Source organism: Papio anubis, chromosome 2 (genome assembly GCF_008728515.1).
Source record: "Papio anubis isolate 15944 chromosome 2, Panubis1.0, whole genome shotgun sequence".
Lineage (NCBI taxonomy): Eukaryota > Metazoa > Chordata > Mammalia > Primates > Cercopithecidae > Papio > Papio anubis.
Genome location: NC_044977.1, coordinates 193,622,175 through 193,644,499, shown reverse-complemented (window position 1 = coordinate 193,644,499; position 22,325 = coordinate 193,622,175). Strand labels below are relative to the sequence as shown.

At 44.7% G+C, this 22,325-nt stretch overlaps 1 protein-coding gene across 3 annotated transcripts in view; it reads right to left on the bottom strand.

Moving 5' to 3' along the window:
• Positions 1-15,294: 15,294 nt before the first annotated feature.
• LMLN (leishmanolysin like peptidase) overlaps positions 15,295-22,325 on the bottom strand; it is a 76,513-nt gene continuing 69,482 nt past the window's right edge. Inside the window, exons 17-18 of one of the 3 annotated variants that reach the window (XR_642488.4) lie at positions 19,556-19,834; positions 15,295-15,877 (exon numbers count right to left, since the gene is read on the bottom strand). Coding sequence is in view for 2 of the 3 variants with exons in the window: in XM_009198834.4 (XP_009197098.2) it covers positions 19,728-19,834 (107 nt within the window). In the remaining variant the exon portion in view is untranslated. Of the gene's footprint in view, positions 15,878-18,880; positions 20,816-22,325 lie in introns of those variants that run through there. The other 2 variants (XM_009198834.4, XM_003918669.5) reach the window with 2 other exon arrangements.

Genomic DNA, 22,325 nt, shown 5'->3' with positions numbered 1-22,325 from the left:
AGTGCAAACCTGGGCTATGGGACTTGGTCAGTGGAGACCTGGTCAGCTGGGGCTCAGTGGTAGCCTTGTCAGCATGGGCTGGGTCACTGGTGACCAGGTCAAGGGGTGCTATTCAGTGGATGCCTGGTCACAGGGACCTAGTCAGCAGGGTCTGGTGGGTGTGTCCTCATCAGTGAGGCCCTTGTCAGTGGGGCCCTGGTCAGGGCAACCTGGTCAGTAGAACCTAATCAACAGGGGCCTGGTCAGAGAGGACTTGGTCAGTTGTGGCTTTTGTGGCACTGGTATACGGGGTGACCTGGTCAGCGGGATCTCAGCAGTGGGTGCCTGTTCAGTGGCGTCTACTCACTAGGTCAAGGTCAGGGGCATCTGGTCACCTCAGGCCTGGTTAGTAGGGGCCTGGTCAGTGGCAGCCTGTTCCCTGGAGGCCTGGTCAGTGGGGCCTCATCTGTGAGGCCAGGCAATGGGGTCATGATCAGAGGAACCTGATCAGTGAGGCCTTGTCCGTAAGGTACTTGTCAGTGGAGTCCTGGTCATTGTGGGCCTGGCAGTGGAGACCTGGTTAGTGGGGTCTAATCAGTGAGGGTTTGACTGGGGAGGACCTGATGTGTGGGGTGTGGCTAGCAGGGGCTTTGTCATTGGGGGATGATGAGCATTGCTGGGAGATCACAGGTGCAATGTGGGCCCCGTGGACAGCTGGGATGGCCCAGAGGAGCCCAACAGCCCAGTCAAAAGTGAACAAAGCAGGTGTTTGGATGGACCTGGGAGATCTTGCTCAGAGATCCTGACAGGACAAAGTTAAAGGAAGGGCCAGAGTGGCCAGAGAGATGGTCAAAGTCTACGGGCTGCACAGGATGAAGGAAGCCAGGGAACAGGCAGGTGGGCAGCTGGGGTGCAGGGAGAGGCAGGTGCATGCTGGGAGGTCAGACCCTGTGAGGGCTGTGGGGGTGTCAGGTGGGGTGGGTTCCAGGCGCACCCTCAATGCACTGGGCAGGTCTTAGCCCAGGCTCCCTGGACCCAGGCCAGGTGATGTGGTCACTCCCTGGGGGACTGTTGTCAGGCACCAGCCACCCACCCTGGGCAGCGCTGTCCCATCTCGGGACTGGACTTTCTCAGATCCTGCAGAGGGCACAGCCTCTAGCCCAGGAGGGGCAGCCCCTGGGAGCAGCCCAAGCTCTCCATGGACCTGGAGCATCCCCTGCCAACCCTGCGCTCCCTCTGCTTCCAGGTCCTGCTTTTCCAGTGTCAGCCAGCAGGGAGACCCCGTCCTCCCTTCCCCATGTATCTCCTGGGCTGAAACTTGCAGCGGATTGGGACAGGGATGGTGCTTCCCTCAGGCCCACTTAGGGAGGGGACTGGCTCCTAGTCTGGCGCAGGTCCTCAGTTCTTCCTTAGAATGAGAAGGATCAGTCAGTGCCCTGAAGGTGAAGGTGAGAGACTGTTCCTGCTGTGTGGGAGGCTAATCTAGGGATGGAGGACTTGGCAGGTCCCCCTAGTCTGTCAGGCCTGGGCAATACTGTTCTGTTTCAGGACTCAGAAAGTCTAGCCCTGAGATGGGATGGTGCTGCCCAGGGTGGGTGGCCAGGACCTGACAGCAGGCCCCCCGGGAGTAACCACATCACCCAGCCGGGTTCCAGGGACCCTGGCCTGAGACCTGCCCAGTGCACTGAGGGTGCACCTGAGTCCACTCCACCTGATGCCCCTACAGCCCTCACAGGGTCTGACCTCCCAGCATGCACCTGCCTCTCCCTGCACCCCAACTGTCCACCCTGTCTGTTCCCTGACTTCCTCCATCCTGTCCAGCAGGATGGGCTGGACATCCTGTCTCACCGAGCTCTCTTCCCGGGGTCCCCTGTGGCCTGTCTCACCGAGCTGTCTCCCCGGGGACCCCTGTGGCCTATCTCGCTGAGCTCTCTCCCCAGGGTCCCCTGTGGCCTGTCTCACCGAGCTGTCTCCCCGGGGACCCCTGTGGGCTGTCTCACCGAGCTCTCTTCTCGGGGACCCAGTGACCTGTCTCGCCGAGCTCTCTCCCCGGGGTCCCCTGTGGCCTGTCTCACCGAGCTGTCTCCCCGGGGACCCCTGCGGGCTGTCTCACCGAGCTCTCTTCTCGGGGACCCTGTGGCCTGTCTCACCGAGCTGTCTCCCCGGGCTCCCCTGTGGCCTATCTCGCCGAGCTCTCTCCCCAGGGTCCCCTGTGCCCTGTCTCACTGAGCTCTCTTTCCGGGATCCCCTGTGGCCTGTCTCACCGAGCTCTCTTCCTGGGGTCCCCTGTGGCCTGTCTCACTGAGCTCTCTCCCCAGGGACCCCCTGTGGCCTGTCTCACCAAGCTCTCTCCCCGGGGTCCCCTGTAGGCTGTCTCACCGAGCTCTCTCCCCGGGGTTCCCTGTGGCCTGTCTCCCCTAAGGCCACATTCAAGACTTCAAACTTCAGTGATGCACTTGTGCAGAGCTAGGTGAGCTTCTCTGGGGCCTTAATTCAGGAGGTAGGATGGAGCTTGAGATCAAGTGTCTGATCAAATAACTTGAACTTAATCTGGAGGGCTCTGTGGAGCCATGGAAGGTGCTGGATAAAGGAGGGACACTCAGATATGGGACTGTCTCAGGTTAGACTCAGGTGCCTTCAGAGCTAGTGTGTTCAGAGATCTTGTCTCCAGGATGAAAATGGGAAGGAGTTGTCAGACGAGGACATATAAATGGAGGCTGGCATGTTCATGAGTGCCGGTGGTGGTCCCGGTGTGGGAACTACTGTGGGAACAGGGGTCTCTCCATCCAGGGACATGGTGGATGGACCCTACATCACTCCATTCTGCCCTTCCTTTCCCTCCCATTCTCCTGAGGGCCTCAGTGCATGGGTGCTGTCCATCCTCTGGTGCTGAAGCAGCCAAGAGACACAAACCAGCCTGGCTGCCTCTTAGGATATGACAGCACAGCCAGTGGCCTATACTGGGTCCTGTACAACCTCACAAGACACCCAGACACCGGAAGTGCTGCCAGCACATGGGGCAAGAGTCCTGAGAGACCACAATCCTGAAGACATTGAATGGGGGGTGCAGGGCCTCATGGCCTGTTCCCCAGCCCCTCTCATTGGCTCTGCTCCAGGTGGTGAAGGGGGAAAACGTTTTTGTCAGTTCTGTCGTTATTGCCTAGCAGGAAAAGGAGCAGAGCCCAGAAGCAGGGCCTGGCACCCAGCCTGCCTAACAAGGGGAGAATGTGTAGGCTTTGTGGACAGAAAGATCTGGGAGTCCACTAACTTGCTGAGACACTGGTAAAATCAGCTTTCTTTTCTTAACTACATTTCTGTCATCTGTAAATTGAGGGGAATTTCTTCTACCTCATGAGGCTGCTTGGAGAATTAGTGACAGTGTGTGTAGAGCAGGTGCCACCCAGCAGGCATCTGGTGTCCAAGCCACTCCTCTTCCCCCTTGATTTTCTGCCTAAATGTGCATTTTGTTCCTAAGACCTTCACTCCCCTTAATTTTGCTCTTCCCTCTGATTCCTGCCTTATCATCTATCCCATGGAGTCACCAGGATCTAAGTGGGCAACAGTCATGTATGCATGTATGTGTATGTATATATGCACTGTGTTGGTGTTGGAGTGTGGTGTGTGTGTATGTGTGTGTGTGTATGTGTGTGTGTGTGTGACAGAGAGTGTGTGTGTGTGTGTATGTGTGTGTGTGTGTTGGAGTCACTGAGTGACTGAAACTCCCCACACCAGGCTGTGTTCCTGCTCATTGTTGGAGGTGCTGTCAGGGGCCCTGCCCTCAACCCCAGGTCTGACCCTTGCTGTGCAGGCAGGACATTCTGGAGGAATCATGCCCTTGGAAGGAGGCTTGAAGAGTGACTGGTGGGTATTGGTGGATAAATACCCCAGCTCCCTTGCTCTGGGTGGGATGACTCTGAGGCACATGTTCTATGCTGTCTCTCAGAGGTACCTGGCAGGGCTGAGTCCTGGCTGCCACAGTGGAAACTTTCTTGATGATGGTCCCTTTAAGGGCAGTGGGCACTGGTAACTAAGCTGGTTTCCCCCACTGCAGGGTTTTGCTAGTAATAAACCTGTGTTGCTGTTGAAGCTGCCAAATCTCTCTCTTTCCCTGGGTCTTTTTTTTTTTTTTTTTTTTTGAGATGGAGTCTCGCTCTGTCGCCCAGGCTGGAGTGCAGTGGCCGGATCTCAGCTCACTGCAAGCTCCGCCTCCCGGGTTCACACCATTCTCCTGCCTCAGCCTCCCGAATAGCTGGGACTACAGGCACCCGCTGCCACGCCCGGCTAATTTTTTGCATTTTTAGTAGAGACAGTGTTTCACCGTGTTAGCCAGGATGGTCTCGATCTCCTGACCTCATGATCTGCCCACCTTAGCCCCCCAAAGTGCTGGGATCCTGGGGCCTTTCTTTAACCCTTGTCTTGCCTTCAAAACCTTACAATAACTCCATCTCTCCATTTTACATGGCCAGTGAGAGTCACAGAGCCTGAACTTGAAGTCAGTTCATCTGAATTCAGAATTCGTGTCTTCCTGAGAGTCCAGGGAAGGAAAAGGTGGAACTGCAGCCTGTGGGTGCCCACACACTTGTCCTAGGAGACCACAGGCGGGCTCCTGGGAATTGTGTCTTCATGGGCACAAAAGAACTGCTCACCTGTGCTGCATCAGCTAAGTGTCCCCATTGTCCCAAATCCTCATTTCTTTTCTTGCTTTTTTGTTTTGTTTTTTGTTTTTGTTTGTTTTTTGAAACGATGTCTTACTCTGTTGCCCAGGCTGGAGGGCAGTGGTATGATAGCTCATTGCAACCTCTGCCTCCCAGGTTCAAGCGATTCTCCTGCCTCAGCCTCCTGAGTAGCTGGGACTACAGGCACCTGCCTGGCTACTTTTTGTACTTTTAGTAGAAACGGACTTTCACCATGCCGGCCAGGCTGGCCTCAAACTCCTGACCTGAAGTGATCCCACCGCCTTGGCCTCCCAAAGTGCTGGAATTACAGGCATAAGCCACCGCGCCCAGCCTCAAATCCTCATTTCTTTTCAAAGTTTTTTGTTTGCTTTTGTTTTTGAGACAAAGTCTCACTCTTGTCGCCCAGGCTGGAGGGCAATAGCACAACCTCTGCTAATGTAACCTCTGCCTCCTGGGTTCAAGCGACTATGCTGCCTCAGCCTCCCAAGTAGCTGGGATTAGAGGTGCCTGCCACCACACCTGGCTAATTTTTGTATTTTTAGTAGAGACAGAGTTCCACCATGTTGGCCAGGCTGGTCTCAAACTCCTGACCTCAGGTGATCCATCTGTCTCGGCCTCCCAAAGTGCTGGGATTACAGGTGTAAGCTACCATGCCTGGCCCAAATTCACTTTTAACAAACAGGCGATATACGTACAGCTGCCACAGTGTAATAAATTAAAAAATGGTTATTTTCATTTATTTGAGCCCGCTGGCCACTTCCTGCATAGTTTATAATGTGCAGAAGCTGGATGATGCGTTTCTAATACATCTCCTTGGAATAAATGTATTGTCTTTTACATTATTACGGCTCTAATAAGGAACTCCTCATGGTTGCTTTGCAAATCCTACTCAAGATAAAGATAGTTGTTCTGCTTCCAGTGTGATCAGCAGTACTAGTAATCAATATATAATTACCATGTTTCTCATGGCTATTTCCAACAGACCAATAATTTTCTAGGAGGAGATAAACAACCTGAATCTCACTCCTGGAACACAAGTCCCAGCTATATGGATGACAAATATTTATCCTGTTTACATGGGAAGTCATAGGAACACATGATTTTCTAACTAAGACATTAAAGTCTTTGGAGGAGTATTGCAGCCTGTCCCTGGCAACTTTCTCTCCCCACCTTCCTAGGCCACCATCCCCTCCCCAGAGCTGGCATGGAGCCCAGGGGAAGGGTGGCATTTCTGCTCAGCAAGTGACTAAGAGAAGCCTGCCCTTGGCAACAGGAAGTTCTAACAAGGGCTCAGGTTTTTAGACAGCCAGTCTCCATGTTTCTTCTAATTGTGGTAGAAAATAAGGCAATGAAAAATGAGTCTTTATAAAAACAGTATATTTCTGTGACAGATTTCCAAGGCGGAAAAAATGGGAACTACATTAGAAATGTTAGCCAGCCAAGAGGGAAGACCTGACTCCAAGGACCTGCTGAAATTATCAGTTCCTTTTCTATGCCAGGTTGAATTTAAAACAGATATATAAATGTCAGTTTTATTTATATTCTTCAATAAAAGACAAGTATATAAGCAAAATAAAATTTAAGATACTACTATTCAATAAATAATTTGGATACCACTATGAAATAATACATAATAGATTATCGAAGGAAGAGAAGCTTGGACTCTCTCCTAAGGTAAATGAAGGTGACTGCAGAGAGAAGGATCTCTCACGAAATAGGAGGAGAAAGGCACAGCCCTTGAGCAGGAAGTGGAAGGCTGTGATTTAAGAACATCCTGTCTGCTAAAACTTTCATAAAACAGCTTTATGCACTTTTTTGAATAAATGCTCTGCATGGTTGTGTGGAGGAGATATTATTAGGATGGGCTGATCTCTTAAAATGATGAAATTGAGTTTACTGTAAATTTATGGAGAAAAAGGAAATAAAAATATGCTCCTGTAAGTTATTTGGGAAAGAGAAGTTTAAAATCAAGAGTAAGATAAGTTCTCAACTTCCTCGCATCTGTTTGTTTACGCTGTCTTGTAGAGGTAGGTATTAACACACACTATGTTAAACACCTTGCACAAAAAATACCACATCGGGAGAAAGAAAGTTAGCAAATTCTCTGTCAGCCAATGGAAAACGGTGGAGTAAACCAATGATTACCTAACAAACATGTTTTAAAACAACAAACTATTATACACAGTGTGGAGTATATTTATAGTCTGTTCAGTGTTATGAAATGGTTCTGTTTATTTTGAAAATACTTGTCATTTTAGCAATCTCCTATAAGACGATGCATTTAAAAGCTCAGAACAAAATACACATGGAATGATCATCTTCTCTAGGAGCAAGGAAACCCAGCCTTCTGGTTTATATACAGCCTTTCACTAATGAAACCTTTACAATTTTGTTAGGTCTAATTCAAAGACCAAGAAGGCATTGGACGGAAAATAAAGGGAGCAAGTTTGGCACCAGATTTAACTGGGCTTTTGATGCCTCAAAAAATTGTTCTTTTAATTTTAAAATATCTACAGTAAGATTATCTTCTCTTCCTTGTAGATGGCATCTAACCATGTCCCAGTGATGCTCAGATTCATTATAGGCTCGAGGTGTAATACAAAAATCTGACGTATTCCGGTCACACTGTAACTGAAAAAGATATTTCAAGCTCACGAGCCTATCTCCCATCCAAGGGACAGTTTGTCTAAGATCATTAATTTGGTTTGCCAATTTTTGATCTATTTGGGTCTGAGAATTCCACAATTTTGAGGAATTATTTTGCCAACTATGTACATATTCTGCAGTTTGAACAGAGGAGTGTAAAGCAGTTCCAGCAGCCGCAGCAGTAGCTGTGACTGCAATAAGACCCATAATCACTGCAATTAAAGTAAAAATAAGTCTTTTGGACCTATGTTCAGGACCAGTAACAGGACTAACTAATTTTGGTCGAGGTAATGAAATTCCCTGTTCACCCCATTTCCATGGATAGGGCGATTCTAACCTTCTATAAACCTGGTCCAGCCTTTCAGTTAAATCACTATCATAGTCCGGATTAGTGGGCCAGACGGATGGGGCCTGTGAACATGAGTGAGTCTGGCCCGTACAATCATAATATAATTGGCCTTGAAGGGCCCAGTCTATAATAGTTCCGAATTCATTGTTTTGTAATACCACTGCAGTATCAGCCACATATTCTTCCAAAACTAAGACCTTTGGGTCTTTTGATTTTTTGGGAATTTCCTTGGGTTAAGGTTTCCCCTTAGGCCTAAATTTTAATGATCTTTGATAGGAAGAGTCCTGTAAATTATTTATCTGTGGCCCGAGTGACATTCCACTTACCAAGTGATAAGTAAATCTACTGGTGGCACTGACAGTAGGTGCTTCTACCAACCAATTTTGGGTTGTAGGCATTAAGCATCCTGGTGCCTTCCCCAGGCAAATAGGAGAACAATCATACCCAATGGAAATGTTTATCATCATTCCTTCTTCTTCAGGCTGGGCAGGGCCATGGTCATCTGTGGGGCCCGGTACCCGTGCTCTATTATTAACACATACCTCAGTAGGATTATCCATCCGTGTGACTGCCCAAATTAAGGGCGGGAAAGGCACATAGTCCCAGTAAATATAATTAGCTGCAGCTGCTCCTGCAGACATAGGGAGACTTACCACTGTTGATACAATCATTAAACCTGCAAGCAGCATATTCTCTGGAGTTCGTGTTACCCTTGTTTTCTTCAGGCTTTTTTCAGCTAACTGTGTCAGCTTCTTTAGTTGGGCCCAGGTCGGTGGCTCCGCTTTCTTGGTGGATGGTAACTTCTTTTGTAAGTTGTAGGTACCCAAACTGGAAGCTGATTTTCTCCTGGTGAAACACAAGCAAAGCCTCTCCCCCACATTATTACCTTCCCTATTTCTCATGTTTTATTTTTATTGTCTTTTCACCAAATTGGTTTTCCTTCATGTGGGCTGTTCTTTTACCAGTAAAATGTTGTTCTGCAGTAGTGGTCTGATTTCCATAAATGTTTAAAACATTTAAAGTATAGAGTGCTAGAGTAAGTTGCATCTGGGGAGTGTTATACTCCTTACTCTCTTTTTCCTTTTTTTTATTTAACCAATTGAGCTTTGAGTGTTCTATTAGTTCTTTCAACTATGGCCTGTCCTTGGGAATTATAAGGGATTCCTGTTTTATGTGTAGTTTTCCACTAATTTAAGAATGTTTGAAATGATTTACTGGCCCATTATTTGTTTTAAGTTTTTCTGGAACTCCCATGATAGCAAAACAAGATAATAAACGTCTTTTTAACATGGGAAGTACTTTCCCCTGTCTGGCAAGTTGCCTGTATGAAATGTGAATAAGTATCAACCATCACAGGGACAACTGACAATTTTCCAAATGAAGGTACATGCGTGACATCCATTTACCATAACGCATTAGGACATAAACCTCTGGGATTAACTCCTGCCTCCTGAGTGGGCAGGTGTAGGACTTGACAGTGGGTGCAATGTTGTACAATAGTTTTTGCCTGTTTCCATGTGATATCAAATTTACTTTTTAATCCTGTTGCATTTACATGAGTCAGGGCATGAAGTTCTTGTGCTTCCATGGAGGCAGATGATACTAGCAAGTCAGCTTGTTCATTTGCTTTAGTTAAAGACCCTGGTAAATTAGTACATACTCAAATATGACTAATATAAAATGGGAAATTTCTTTTTCTTACAGTTTGTTGTAACAAATTAAACAGCTGATTTGGCCGGGCGCGGTGGCTCAAGCCTGTAATCCCAGCACTTTGGGAGGCCGAGATGGGCGGATCACGAGGTCAGGAGATCGAGACCATGCTGGCTAACACGGTGAAACCCCGTCTCTACTAAAAAAAAATACAAAAAATTAGCCGGGCGAGGTGGCGGGCGCCTGTGGTCCCAGCTACTCGGGAGGCTGAGGCGGGAGAATGGCGTGAACCCAGGAGGCGGAGCTTGCAGTGAGCTGAGATCCGGCCACTGCACTCCAGCCTGATCATCCATACTATATTTGATTAGGGCTGTCTCAACATCCTTTATAACCTGTACTACATATGCAGAATCTGAAACAGTGTTAATAGGCTGATTAAAATCTTGTAACACTGAAATGACAGCAACCAACTCTGCTCTTTGAGCTGAGTGATATTGAGTTTCAATGACTCCTTCTTTTCGCCCAGTGTAAGCCACTTTTCCATTGCTGGAACCATCAGTAAACACCGTCAGAGCATTTTCTAAAGGTTTTTGTCTGGTAATTTTAGGTAAAATCCAAGTAGCCCACTTTAAAAACTGGAAGATTTTTGTTCTTGGGTAATGATTATCAATAATTCCCACAAAATCAGCAAGACCAATCTGCCATGCAGCAGAACTGATAAAGGCTTGTCTAACCTGTTCCTTGTTTAAAGGAACAATGATTTTATCTGGGTCAGTTCCACACAATTTTACTACTAGTAATCTTGCCTGACCAATTAATGTAGCCATTTGATTTAAGTACAATGTAGAAGTCTTAATTGTACTGTGAGGAAGGAACGACCACTCCACAAGATCTGTATTTTGAACAATGATACCTGTTGGAGAATGTACAGTAGCAAAAATCAAAAGTTGAAGTGCGGCCAAGTGATCTATTCTATTTACTTTTGCTGACCGAATTTTTTCTTCAACTAATTCAATTTCTTTAGTTGCCTCTGGAGTTAATGTTCTTTTACTATTCAATTGTGGATCCCCTCTCAAGATAGAGAACAAATTTGACATGGCATAAGTAGGGATGCCTACAGTTGGCCGAATCCAATTAATATCTCCTGGCAATTTTCGGAAGTCATTTAATGTTTTTAATATGTCTTTTCTTATTTTTATTTTTTGTGGTTTAATTTTCCTTTCCTCTACCTGCATTCCCAAATAATGAAAAGGAGTGGAGGTCTGAATCTTATCAGATACTATTGTCAGTCCTGCATTTGCACCCTCTGTCTGCAGAAATGTGTAACAATTAATTTGTCTCTCATTTCTGCAGCACACAAAATATCATCAACATAATGAATGATATAACAGTCTGAAAACTTGTCTCTAACTGGCTGAAGCACTTGAGCTACAAAAGTCTGACAAATAGCTGGGCTCTTAAGTATTCCCTGAGGCAACACTTTCCACTGAAACCTGGTGGCTGGTTCTTTATCATTTATGGCCGATATAGTAAAAACAAATTTTTCAAAATCCTGTTTTGCCAGAGGAATGGTAAAAAAGCAATCCTTCAGATCAATTATAATTAAGGGCCAATCTTTGGGGATCATGGCTGGAGAGGGCAGCCCGGGTCCGAGAGTCCCATGGGTTGAATTACCGCCTTAACAGCTCTTAAATCAGTCAGCATGCGCCATCTGCCGGACTTTTTCTGAATTACAAACAAACACTGGGGAATTCTAAAGAGAGAAAGGGGGTGAAGCATGTCCTTTTTAAAATAGTTAACCATTTCATGTAGCGTCCCCAACTTTTCCTTAGGAAGCGGCCACTCTTTGACCCAGACAGGATGCTGCAGGGCGAGTCCGAATTGCTCCCTCACGGTAGTGAACTGCAGGTCGGGCAATACTGAGTGCCGGGAGCCGAGTGGCGGCGAGTCTAGTCTCAGGTTCCCTCTTCCAGCACTCACTCGGCTGAGGAGGTGACCATCGTGGTTTTAGCCCCAACAGCCCCGATGGTTCTGGAATTTTCTTTTTAATTTTAATGTTTGAGGATCTATTAACTCCTATAATTGATTGTAGTCCACATTTTGCGTTGACTGAGTCATTACAGACTCTGCTACATATTTACAATGTGAACTTTCTGCTCCTTTCTTGAACTCTGTCCCTGCCTCTTCACAATCTATTACACATCTTTCAGGGGCATCAGAAACTGAAATGCTATCTTCTCCTGTTTGAAACGGTTCTAAAGTTGCTTTAATAATGGCTTAATCATTCCACACTGTAAGCGGAATGATTTTACCTTCCCTACTTGCTTATTTTAATTCTTTGCCAGTTTCTTCCCAATCTTTTAGATCTAAAGTTCCCTGTTCTGGAAACCATAGGCAGAATTGTTCTATTGTTTGAAATAGAGTAATTAGATTTTCTATAGAAGCTTTAACTCTCCCTTTTCTTAAGAGAATTTTAATAAAGCTGAGATAAGAGGCGTATTTACTTTCAGTTTTTCCCATTGTTACCCTGGGTTCCTCCGAGCGCACAAGCTTACCGCAAGGCTGACCGTGGACATACACTCGGGAATCTCTCATCGGCTGTCCTCAATGCTCACGTTCTTAGCGTACCTTCACCCTAGAGAAAGGCACCCATGCAGGGTGGCAGATGAAGGGCTGGCCTGCCCCTCCACACCTGTGGGTATATCTCATCAAGTGGGACACGAGACTGAGAAAGACACAGAGACAAAGTATAGAGAAACAACAGTGGGCCCAGGAGACTGGCACTCAGCATACCAAGGACCTGCACTGGCACCGGTCTCTGAGTTCCCTCAGTTTTTAATTATTATTTTCAGTATCTCAGCAAGAGGAATGCGGTAGGAGAGCAGGGTGATAATAAGGAGAAGGTCAGGAAAAAAACATGTGAGAAAAGAATCTGTGTCATAATTAAGTTCAAGGGGAGGTACTATGCCTGGATGTGCACGTAGGCCAGATTTATGTTTCTTTCTGCCCAAACATCTCAGTGGAGTAAAGAATAACAAAGCAGCATTGCTGCCAACATGTCTTACCTCCCGCCATAGGGCGGTTTTTCTCCTATCTCAGAATTGAACAAATGTACAATTGGGTTTTATACCAAGACATTCAGTTCCCAGGGGCAGGCAGGAGACAGTGGCCTTCCTGTATCTCAACTGCAAGAGGCCTTCCTCTTTTACTATCCACCTCAGCACAGACCCTTTACGGGTGTCAGGCTGGGGGATGGTCAGGTCTTTCTCATCCCACAAGGCCATATTTCAGACTATCACATGGGGAGAAAGCTTGGACAATATCCGGCTTTCCAGGGCAGAGGTCCCTGTGCCTTTCTGCAGTGCATTGTGCCCCTGGTTTATTAAGACTAGAGAATGGTGATGACTTTTACCAAGCATACTGCTTGTAAACATTTTGTTAACAAGGCATGTCTTGCACAGCCCTAGATCCCTTAAACCTTGATTCCATACAACACGTTTTTGTGAGCTCAAAGTTGGGGCAAAGTGGCTGGGGCAAAGTTACAGATTAACAGCATCTCAGGGCAAGGCAATTGTTCAAGGTACAGGTTAAAATGAAATTTCTTATGTCTTCCCTTTCTACATAGACACAGTAACAGTCTGATCTTTCTTCTCCCTTCAACACCCATTGTATCTAGGAAGTAACTAACTTGCTTTTGATTTTACAGGCTCATAGGCAGAAGGGACTTGCCTTGTCTCAGATGAGAATTTGGACTGTGGATTTTGAGTTAATGCTGAGATGAGTTAAGACTTTGGGAGACTGTTGAGAAGGCGTAATTGGTTTTGAAATGTGAGGACATGAGATTTGGGAGGGGTCAGGGGTGGAATTATATGGTTTGGCTCTGTCCCTGGGGCCACCCAAGAGGTTCTACCTTGCCTGCTGCCTAGGCAGAGCTGATTTATCAAGGCTGGGGAACTGCAAGAGAGAGCGAGTAATTCACACAGAGGCGGCTGTGCGGGAGACCGGAGTTTCGTTGTCACTCAGATCAGTCTCCCTGAGCATTGAAGGAGCAGTTTTTAAGGAAAACTTGCTGGGTGGGGAAGCCAGGGACCGAGTGCTCACTGGTCAGGGGTGAAATCCCGGGGAGTCAGAGCTGTCTTCCTGCGTGAAGTCAGTTCCTGGGTCGGGGTCACGAGATCAGACCAGCCAGGTTATCGATCCGGGTGGTGCCAGCTGATCCATCAGGTGCAGGGTCTGCAGAATATCTCGAGCTCTGATCTTAGGAGCAGTGTAGGGAGGGTCAGAATCATGTAGCCTCCAGCTGCATGGCTCCTAAACCAGAATTTCGAATCTTGTGACTAATGTTAGTCCTACAAAGGAAGTCTAGTCCTCAGACGAGGAGGTCTGCTTTGGTAAAGGGCTGTTATCGTCTTTGTTTCAAACTGTAAACGAAGTTTTCCCCAGGTTAGTTCAGCCTATGCCCAGGAATGAACAAGGACAGCTTGGAGGTTAGAAGCAAGATGGAGTCGGTTAAGTTAGATCTCTTTCACTGTCTCAGTCTTATCATTTTGAAAAGGTGGTTTCATCTCCACCCAAATCTCATCTTGAATTCCCACATTCTGCAGGAGGCACCCAGTTGGGGTAATTGAATCAGGGGGGCAGGTGTTTCCTGTGCTGTTCTTGTGATAGTGAATAAGTCTCATGAGATCCGATGGTTTTAAAAAGGGGAGTTTCCCTACACAAGCTTTCTGCTCTTGTCTGCTTCCCTGTGAAATGTGCCTTTCACCTCCTGCCATGATGGTGAGACCTCCCCAGCCACATAGACATGTAAAGTCCATTAAACCTCTTGCTCTTGTAAATTACCCAGTCTTGGGTGTCTTTGTCAGGAGCATGAAAAGACTCATACAGCAGGCAAGCTGTGCTGAAGAAGCAATTCCTCTATTCTTTGTGTTCTTTGTGGCGACCTCACATTGTTTGTATCTTCAGTCAAATACACCCAAACCGCCACTGTCTACACACTTATGAGCACTCATGAGTGTGAACACATAGCAGCCCTCTTCTCATCTCTCAAAATGTCACTAGGAGACACCTAATGGGGGGGAAAGCCAGATGTTCAGATATTGTGATTTGAGTATTTTCGAATAAGGCAACGTCAGAAAGTTGTTGAGTCACTAATGTCTCTACTGAAATTCAAAAAATTGAGTGGCACTGAGCATTACAATGATTTTGTATCTAAGACATAACATCTATAGGCATCAAAATATTTCTGTAATATAAAATGGAAAAAGTATTGACTATCAGAATATTTGGACAAATATTTGAATCACATATTTGGACCCATCTCCCTATTTTATTTTGAACATTTAAAAAAATAAACTTCTAATGGCATCCCAACAAAGGTAATTTAAATAAACCCCTCCATTTCTGCATAACTACTGCTGAGGTTGTGAACAAAAGACTAATTTATGTAATAATGCCCCCTAAAATAAACTATATTCTATGAACATATCCAAAAGTAGTGTAAACAAAGTCATACATGAGATACAGCTTTATCTTCAATATGCTGGGCAAATAATATTGTATTTATCTGAAGTAATTTATTGTATATAGTTTCAGCCACTTATATGCAGTCTGTACAACTTTAAAAACACAATGTATTGGCCGGGCCGGTGGCTCAAGCCTGTAATCCCAGCACTTTGGGAGGCCAAGGCGGGTGGATCACAAGGTCAGGAGATTGAGACCACCCTGGTTAACACAGTGAAACCCCGTCTCTACTAAAAATACAAAAAATTAGCCGGGCACCTCTGGTCCCAGCTACTCGGGAGTCTGAGGCAGGAGAATGGCATGAACCCGGGAGGCGGAGCCTGCAGGGAGCCGAGATTGCACCACTGCACTCCAGCCTGGGCGACAGAGCAAGACTCCGTCTCAAAAAAACAAAACAAAACAAAACAAAAACAAAAACTGATAGTGTTAAAAAAAGACAGGATATTCAAAAAAAAAAAAAAAAAAAAAAGACAGGATGCAAATTAGTTTCCATTTTTATTAAAGTTGTCTTTTTCTAAGAAACATATTACACTTAAAGTTCAATACCATAAATATTCTTAAATCTTCTATTTTAGTTATTAAAAATGTAAACACAAAAGAAAACAACCACTCCCTCCCCATCTCCAATCTAATATATATTTAAAAAATATTCTTCCTCTCAGGTAAGTTCTTTTCTTCAGAATGAGTAACACAGACTTCATTAAAATCTTGTTAGTCCTCCTGGGCTGCAAGGACATGGCAGGAATGACGAGTGTCCACTGTGACTGAGGCATGTCTCCTTCTGCCATGACCACTCATGTGCCCTGAGAGACAAGCTCCTCTCTGTCCATTTAGCGTCCAAGGACATGGACAGCGGTAAGGCACCGGGCACAGACACTGTGACGAACACAGCACGCAGGATGGCATATGCTCCTGGAGGCAGACCACAGCCAGCACAGGCAGCAATTCTGGATGAGTGTTAGTCACAGACTATAGGGCTGGAAGGATTCTGAGAGATCGCTTAGTCGTTCACAGATGGCCTCAGTCAGTAAGTCTTCTAATGTTAGAGGGGACACTGATACAACATTATGGAATACTTTGATATATTTATTTATTTATCTTCCTAAAACTAAACCTCATAAAATGATGTTTCAACTTCAAATATCGATAAACCTTAAGCCTAGATAGGCTAAAAACTAACTGCAAGCATAATTCATAACATTTATAGAATGTCTATTTGGTCTCAAGAAAAATAAGTATCCTATAGGAAAAATGTAAGGGTTACTGGTTTTAAGAAATAAAAGGATGTTTTTCAGGAGAATACTGGAAGGATCTATATTAGGACGACCTACCTGTTTGCCAGTTTCTTTAAAGCTGGCAGCTCAAGGCTACTGACATGGCTTTTGCTTCCTTCCTGTAAATTTGTTCCTGAAAACCTGAGACAAATTCACTTGATATTTTTGACAACTGGGACCTTAAAATGATCAAAATGAGCCTAAGTCTGAACTGAAAACCAAAGTAGTCAGTTTTTATAAGTACTTGACCCTTTTTGAATCAGAAAGTGACTCCAGTCTACTGTCCCCAAATTGCTGCTCCCCATTCCTTCCCTGCATCCCTCACTTCCACTACAGCTGCAGCCAGCCCAGTCTGTCCCTCTTACAGAGACATGGCTTTGTCTTTGCTAACATGAAGGTATAACCTGCCACAGGATACCAACGCGTGGGCCATTTCAAACTTTCCACTTTGCAGCTGAATTTTATACCAATAATGCTGCAATGACATCTCGGATTCTAAAAGTCTACTTCACTGTCATCTTTTTTTTCCCCAAGAAAGAGTCTCCCTCTGTCATCCAGGCTGTACAGTGCAGTGGTGTGATCAAGCTCACTGTAACCTCAAACTCCTGACCTAGTGATCCACCCGCCTCGGCCTCCCAAAGTGTTGGGATTACAGGCATGAGTCACCGCACCCTCCACTATCATATTCGAAGTGACTAAAATGTGCCTCTTAAAATCTCTGACAGGTTCAGTGTCCTTCCAAGCCTTGCTGGATACACTATGCAGAATCAATGATCAGTAATCATATTCAAGCCTTACTGAAGAGGACAGGAGATATTAACCCAGTTACCCTGAGGAACTCAAGACTTTATCCATACTTTATCGAGACACCATAGTTTATCCAGTTTCACATTTGTCCAGAGAAAACACTGGGATACCAGGTTTCCAAGCTTAATAAATATATATACAAAAATGTCATCTATAATATTTTCTTCAGAAAGCCATTAGTGCAAATATAATTATATCAATAAAAAATAAAGCAAAAATATATTTCAAGTATAAAAAGCACCATGCTCAGAAACAACACTACCTAAATGGTGCCACTACACAACAGTCAAAATATAGTCAAACCTATCACTGTGACTCTCAAATATATGATTAATTCATTGTATTTTTGGTAAAATTCTTTATACAGCTCTTTGCAGGATGATTCATAATCATAAGTATATGCTTAGATTATTGTAAGTTTCTTTAAAAATAGACTCTTTGCTTTTCTTTGACTTTGCACAATTTAAAGTGTGTACAACATATGCAGAAAATGAGCACTGGCCCGCAGACCATTATGCAGGTTGAGCATCACTTACTGAAATGCTTGGGACCAGAAGTGTTTCAGATTTCAGACTTTTTTTGGAATTTGGATATTTACAGATACCTAATGAGGTATTTGGGGCATGGGACCCAAGTCTAAACATGAAATTCATGTTTCATACATACCTACACACACTGCCTGAAGGTAATTTTTTTTTTTTTTTTTTTGCAGAGGTCCTAAGCTCTAATAGCCAGGCTGGGTGCAGTGGCGGATCTCCAGCTCACTGCAGGCTCGCCTCCCGGAGTTTCACGCCATTCTCCTGCCTCAGCCTCCCGAGGTAGCTGGGACTACAGGCGGCGCCTTGACTAGTTTTTTGTATTTTTTAGTGAGGCGGGGTTCCACGTGTGTGGTAGCCAGGATGGTCTCGATCTCCTGACCTTGTGATCCGCCCGTCTCGGCCTCCCAGAGTGCTAGGATTACAGGCTTGAGCCACCGCGCCCGGCCCTGAAGGTAATTTTATACAATATTTTTAGTAGTTTGTACCTTTTGAAACAAAGTTTATTATTAGAAGGCCTCGGGGTACCTACACTTAACAGTATCAGGTCAGCATTCAGAAAGTTTCAGATTTTGGAGCAATTTGAATTCCGGATTTTTGGATTATGAATGCTCAACCTGTATTAGCTTCTTTTTAGTTAAGTTGACTATGTTTGAGATTCCCACCTTTTCACAATGACAAATACCTCCCATTTAAAACCGCATGCAAATATATACTTTAAATTTATGCATTTGAAAAAAAGCGACTTTCCTCTATGCTGGGGTTGCTGTTGGCTCTAATGCCAAATAATCAGAATTAATTCTTAGTAATTACGCTGCTTTGCTCACTTAGCACAATTTCTTCAATGGAGTACTGAATAGCTACATGCTGAATGGACGAAAAGGAGGGAAGGACGAGAAAAGGAGGAGTATAAGGAGTCTGTCTGAGGGTTGTGGTTACAATACCATGGAGGAATAGGAGAAGTCTGTCCAAGGGTTGTGGTTACAATACCATGGAGGAAGAGAAGCAGTCTGTCCAAGGGTTGTGGTTACAATGCCATGGAGGAACAGGAGTCTGTCCGAGGGTTGTGGTTACAACGCCATGGAGGAATAGCAGGAGTCTGTCCGAGGGCTGTGGTTACAATGCCATTGAGGAATAGAAGGAGTCTGTCCGAGGGTTGTGTTTACAATGTGATGGAGGAATAGGAGTAGTCTGTCCGAGGTTGTGGTTACAATGACATGGAGGAACAGGAGTCTGTCCGAGGGTTGTGTTTACAACACCATGGAGGAATAGGAGTCTGTCAGAGGGCTGTGGTTACAACGCCATGAAGGAATAGAAGGAGTCTGTCCGAGGGTTGTGTTTACAATGCCATGGAGGAATAGAAGGAGTCTGTCCAAGGGTTGTGGTTACAACGCCATTGAGGAATAGAAGGAGTCTGTCCGAGGGTTGTGGTTACAATACTATGGAGGAATAGAAGTCTGTCCGAGGGTTGTGGTTACAATGCCATGGAGGAACAGGAGGAGTCTGTCTGAGGGTTGTGTTTACAATGCCATGGAGGAATAGAAGGAGTCTGTCTGAGGGTTGTGATTATAATGACATGGAGGAATAGGAGTCTGTCCAAAGGCTGTGGTTACAACGCCATGGAGGAATAGGAGGAGTCTGTCCAAGGGTTGTGGTTACAATGCCGCAGGACTTCATTAGCTTGAGAGAAACAATGGGCATCGCCTATCATTCATGAATATATATTTTTTTCTTTTCATATTCTTGTTAAACCTCATCTGAACATTAAGAAATTTCAAATAGGAATTACTAAATGGGGCTGGTAAGCTCTATTACCAGTGTAAAATTACTTCTGGTGACTGGAATCTATGTTACCAGTAATAGGAGTGTCAAATGCAGGAGGTAAAGGATATTTAAAGCAAAGGCAGTCTTACAGCTTCTGTGGACTGAGTCTTACTTAAAGTGGTACAGTGGACACTACTGGATAGGCTCTATCCAAACTTGTACCTTGCTATTAGTACACAATTCAGACCATCTCGTTTTAACTTGTATTTTCCTTCTTATACATAAAACCATTTTCAGATGTTGGAAATTCTTCTGCAATAATTTCTTAAACCACTTTAAAAAATTGCATACCTGTCTGCCAGAATTTCTTATCTTCATCGGTCACAAAGGAATAGTTCTGTTTTTGTTGGATCACAATTGTCTTAAGTATTATCAAAAAAATACAATTATGTTTTTTTCTGTTTGCACGTCTTCCATGTTTTTACCGGGCAGAGTATTTTACTCTCTCTGTTTCCACATTTTTTCATGTCATTATCAAACTCATGAAGAATACAACTGGAAGCTGAGCTCTGAAGAGGGATGAATACAGAGGGCTACCAGCATACTGATAGCAGTTCTGGAAGCTGAGCTCTGAAAAGGAATGAATAGATGGCTACCAGCACACTGACAGCAGTTCTGCCATAAACTGCCACACAGCTGGCAAAAAGGGCAAACACGGTTAAATCATAAGATTTAATGAAACATTTAAAAAAAATTCTTTAGAATAAACAATGGGAACAGTGAATTAAGTTTACTATATACAGCCATTAATTTTTTTTTCTTAAAGATACAGGGTCTCACTCTATTGCTCAGGCTGGAATACAGCGGTGCAATCATAGCTCATTGCAGCCTCGAACTCCTGGGCTCAAGCGATCCTCCTGCCTCAGCCTCCCAAGTAGCTGGAACTACAGGCGTGCACCACCATGCCCGGTTGCCATTAAGTTTAAAATAGGTATAATAATGTTATGTAGAAATCCAAATTCAATTATTTTCTATAAATCAAAGGACAATTTATACTTTTGAGGACAAGATCTCTAATTCTAATCTTGCAATAATTAGCTGTTGTTTAAGTTACTGCAGTAAATGGTTGATGAACTTTCCCACTGTTATATGTTAATAAAAATGTTGAGGTATGTAATCACTGAAAATTCCACCCATTATCCTTTTTTCAAAGGAAAACTTTAGGAAGATTACAAATCCTAAGTGACTTGCAGTTCCTTCTCCTTCTCCAAGATGAGGTGGTTGGGTTGCTGATGAAGGTAGCCGGGTTGCTGATGAAGGTGGCCGGGTTGCTGATGAGGACAGGCAGCTGTGAAGTTCTGCTTTAAGGTCTGATGGTCGTCAACTCTTCTAAGCCAAACTCAGGAATGCCACTTCTGCCATCTGCATAGGCTGGCACTCACTCAAACTTTGTGCTTTGTTCACATGAACATAACATAAAAGGATATCTTGAAGATCCACTTTTCCATTCCTAATGCCATACACACAGAAGAAATCCAGCCAGCAGAGGAAACAGATTGCCTAGCAGAAGCCACAGGGTGACCACCAGGCTTGAGGAACAGGAGCAAAGATCTAGAGTTGAAAACAAAAAGCTGACTTTCTATAAACATTTTTGGGATAAATCATACCAATTAAATATTGACAGATGAATAGCAGTGATTATTACAAGGTAAACAAGGACCACCTTGAGAGCTAAATCAAGAGCGAAACCCAGGTATAAAAAAGTTTTTGTTTCTTTTTTAATGGAGGAAACATACATATGGAGGAAGAAATGATGTATCCACTATATACCAAGGATAAAAAATGGTATCCAAAAAAAATTGCCTTGGGGTAGTAACCCAGCAAAGCTAAAGATAATACACAGGAAAGTAAATTAATATCTTGGTTATTGTGAGATGGGGTGAAGAACTTTCTTCTTTTATTTTTTCTTTGTACCTTCTAAGTAGGATGATCATATAATTTATCAACCAAAACTAGCACATTTTGAGAATGCAAGGGAGAGGACTATTAATAATGACAACAGACAGACGGACTGCGAGGATGCAAGGGAGAGGGCTATTAACGACGACAGGCAGACGGACTGTGAGCATGCAAGGGAGAGGACTATTAACGACAACAGGCAGACAGACTGAGGAGAGGACTATTAACAACGACAACAGGCAGACAGACAGTGAGGATGCAAGGGAGAGGACTCTTAATAGCGACAACAGGCAGACGGACTGCGAGGATGCAAGGGAGAGGACTATTAATAACGACAACAGGCAGACGGACTGTGAGCATGCAAGGCAGAGGACTATTAACGACAACAGGCAGATGGTCTGAGGAGAGGACTATTAACAACGACAACAGGCAGACGGACTGCGAGGATGCAAGGGAGAGGACTCTTAATAGCGACAACAGGCAGACGGACTGCGAGGATGCAAGGGAGAGGACTATTAATAACGACAACAGGCAGACGGACTGCAAGCATGCAAGGGAGAGGACTCTCAATAATGACGACAGGCAGACGGACCGCGAGCATGCAAGGGAGAGGACTCTTAATAACAACAACAGGCAGACGGACCGCGAGGATGCGAGGGAGAGGACTATTAATAACGACAACAGGCATATGGATGGTCTCAGCCAGACCAGGACATATGGTCCCGTGTTTCTAAATATCTACCTATCCATTCATATCACCAATCAATCTGACTTGTTTTGAAACAGCAGAAGATTCTACAGATTTGGGGCACTAGAGGTATATTTTAATTCAGCCATGATATGTCCTCATAGGTAAAAACAGTTCTCATATGGAAACATTTTTATAGCACTAGGGAGATGAGGCCAACCTGACCTTATTTTAGGATGAGTTGTCCTTTTAAATATTTTAAACAATAAAGATGAGCTTTTATTTATTTATTCATTTTGAGACAGAGTCTCATTCTATTGCCCAGGCTGGAGTGCAGTGGTGTGATCTTGGCTCCGCCTCCTGGGTTCAAGTGATTCTCCTGCCTCAGCCTCCCGAGTAGCTGGGACTACAGGCGCCCACCACCATGCCTGGCTAATTTTTTGTATTTTTTTAGTAGAGACGGGGTTTCACCAT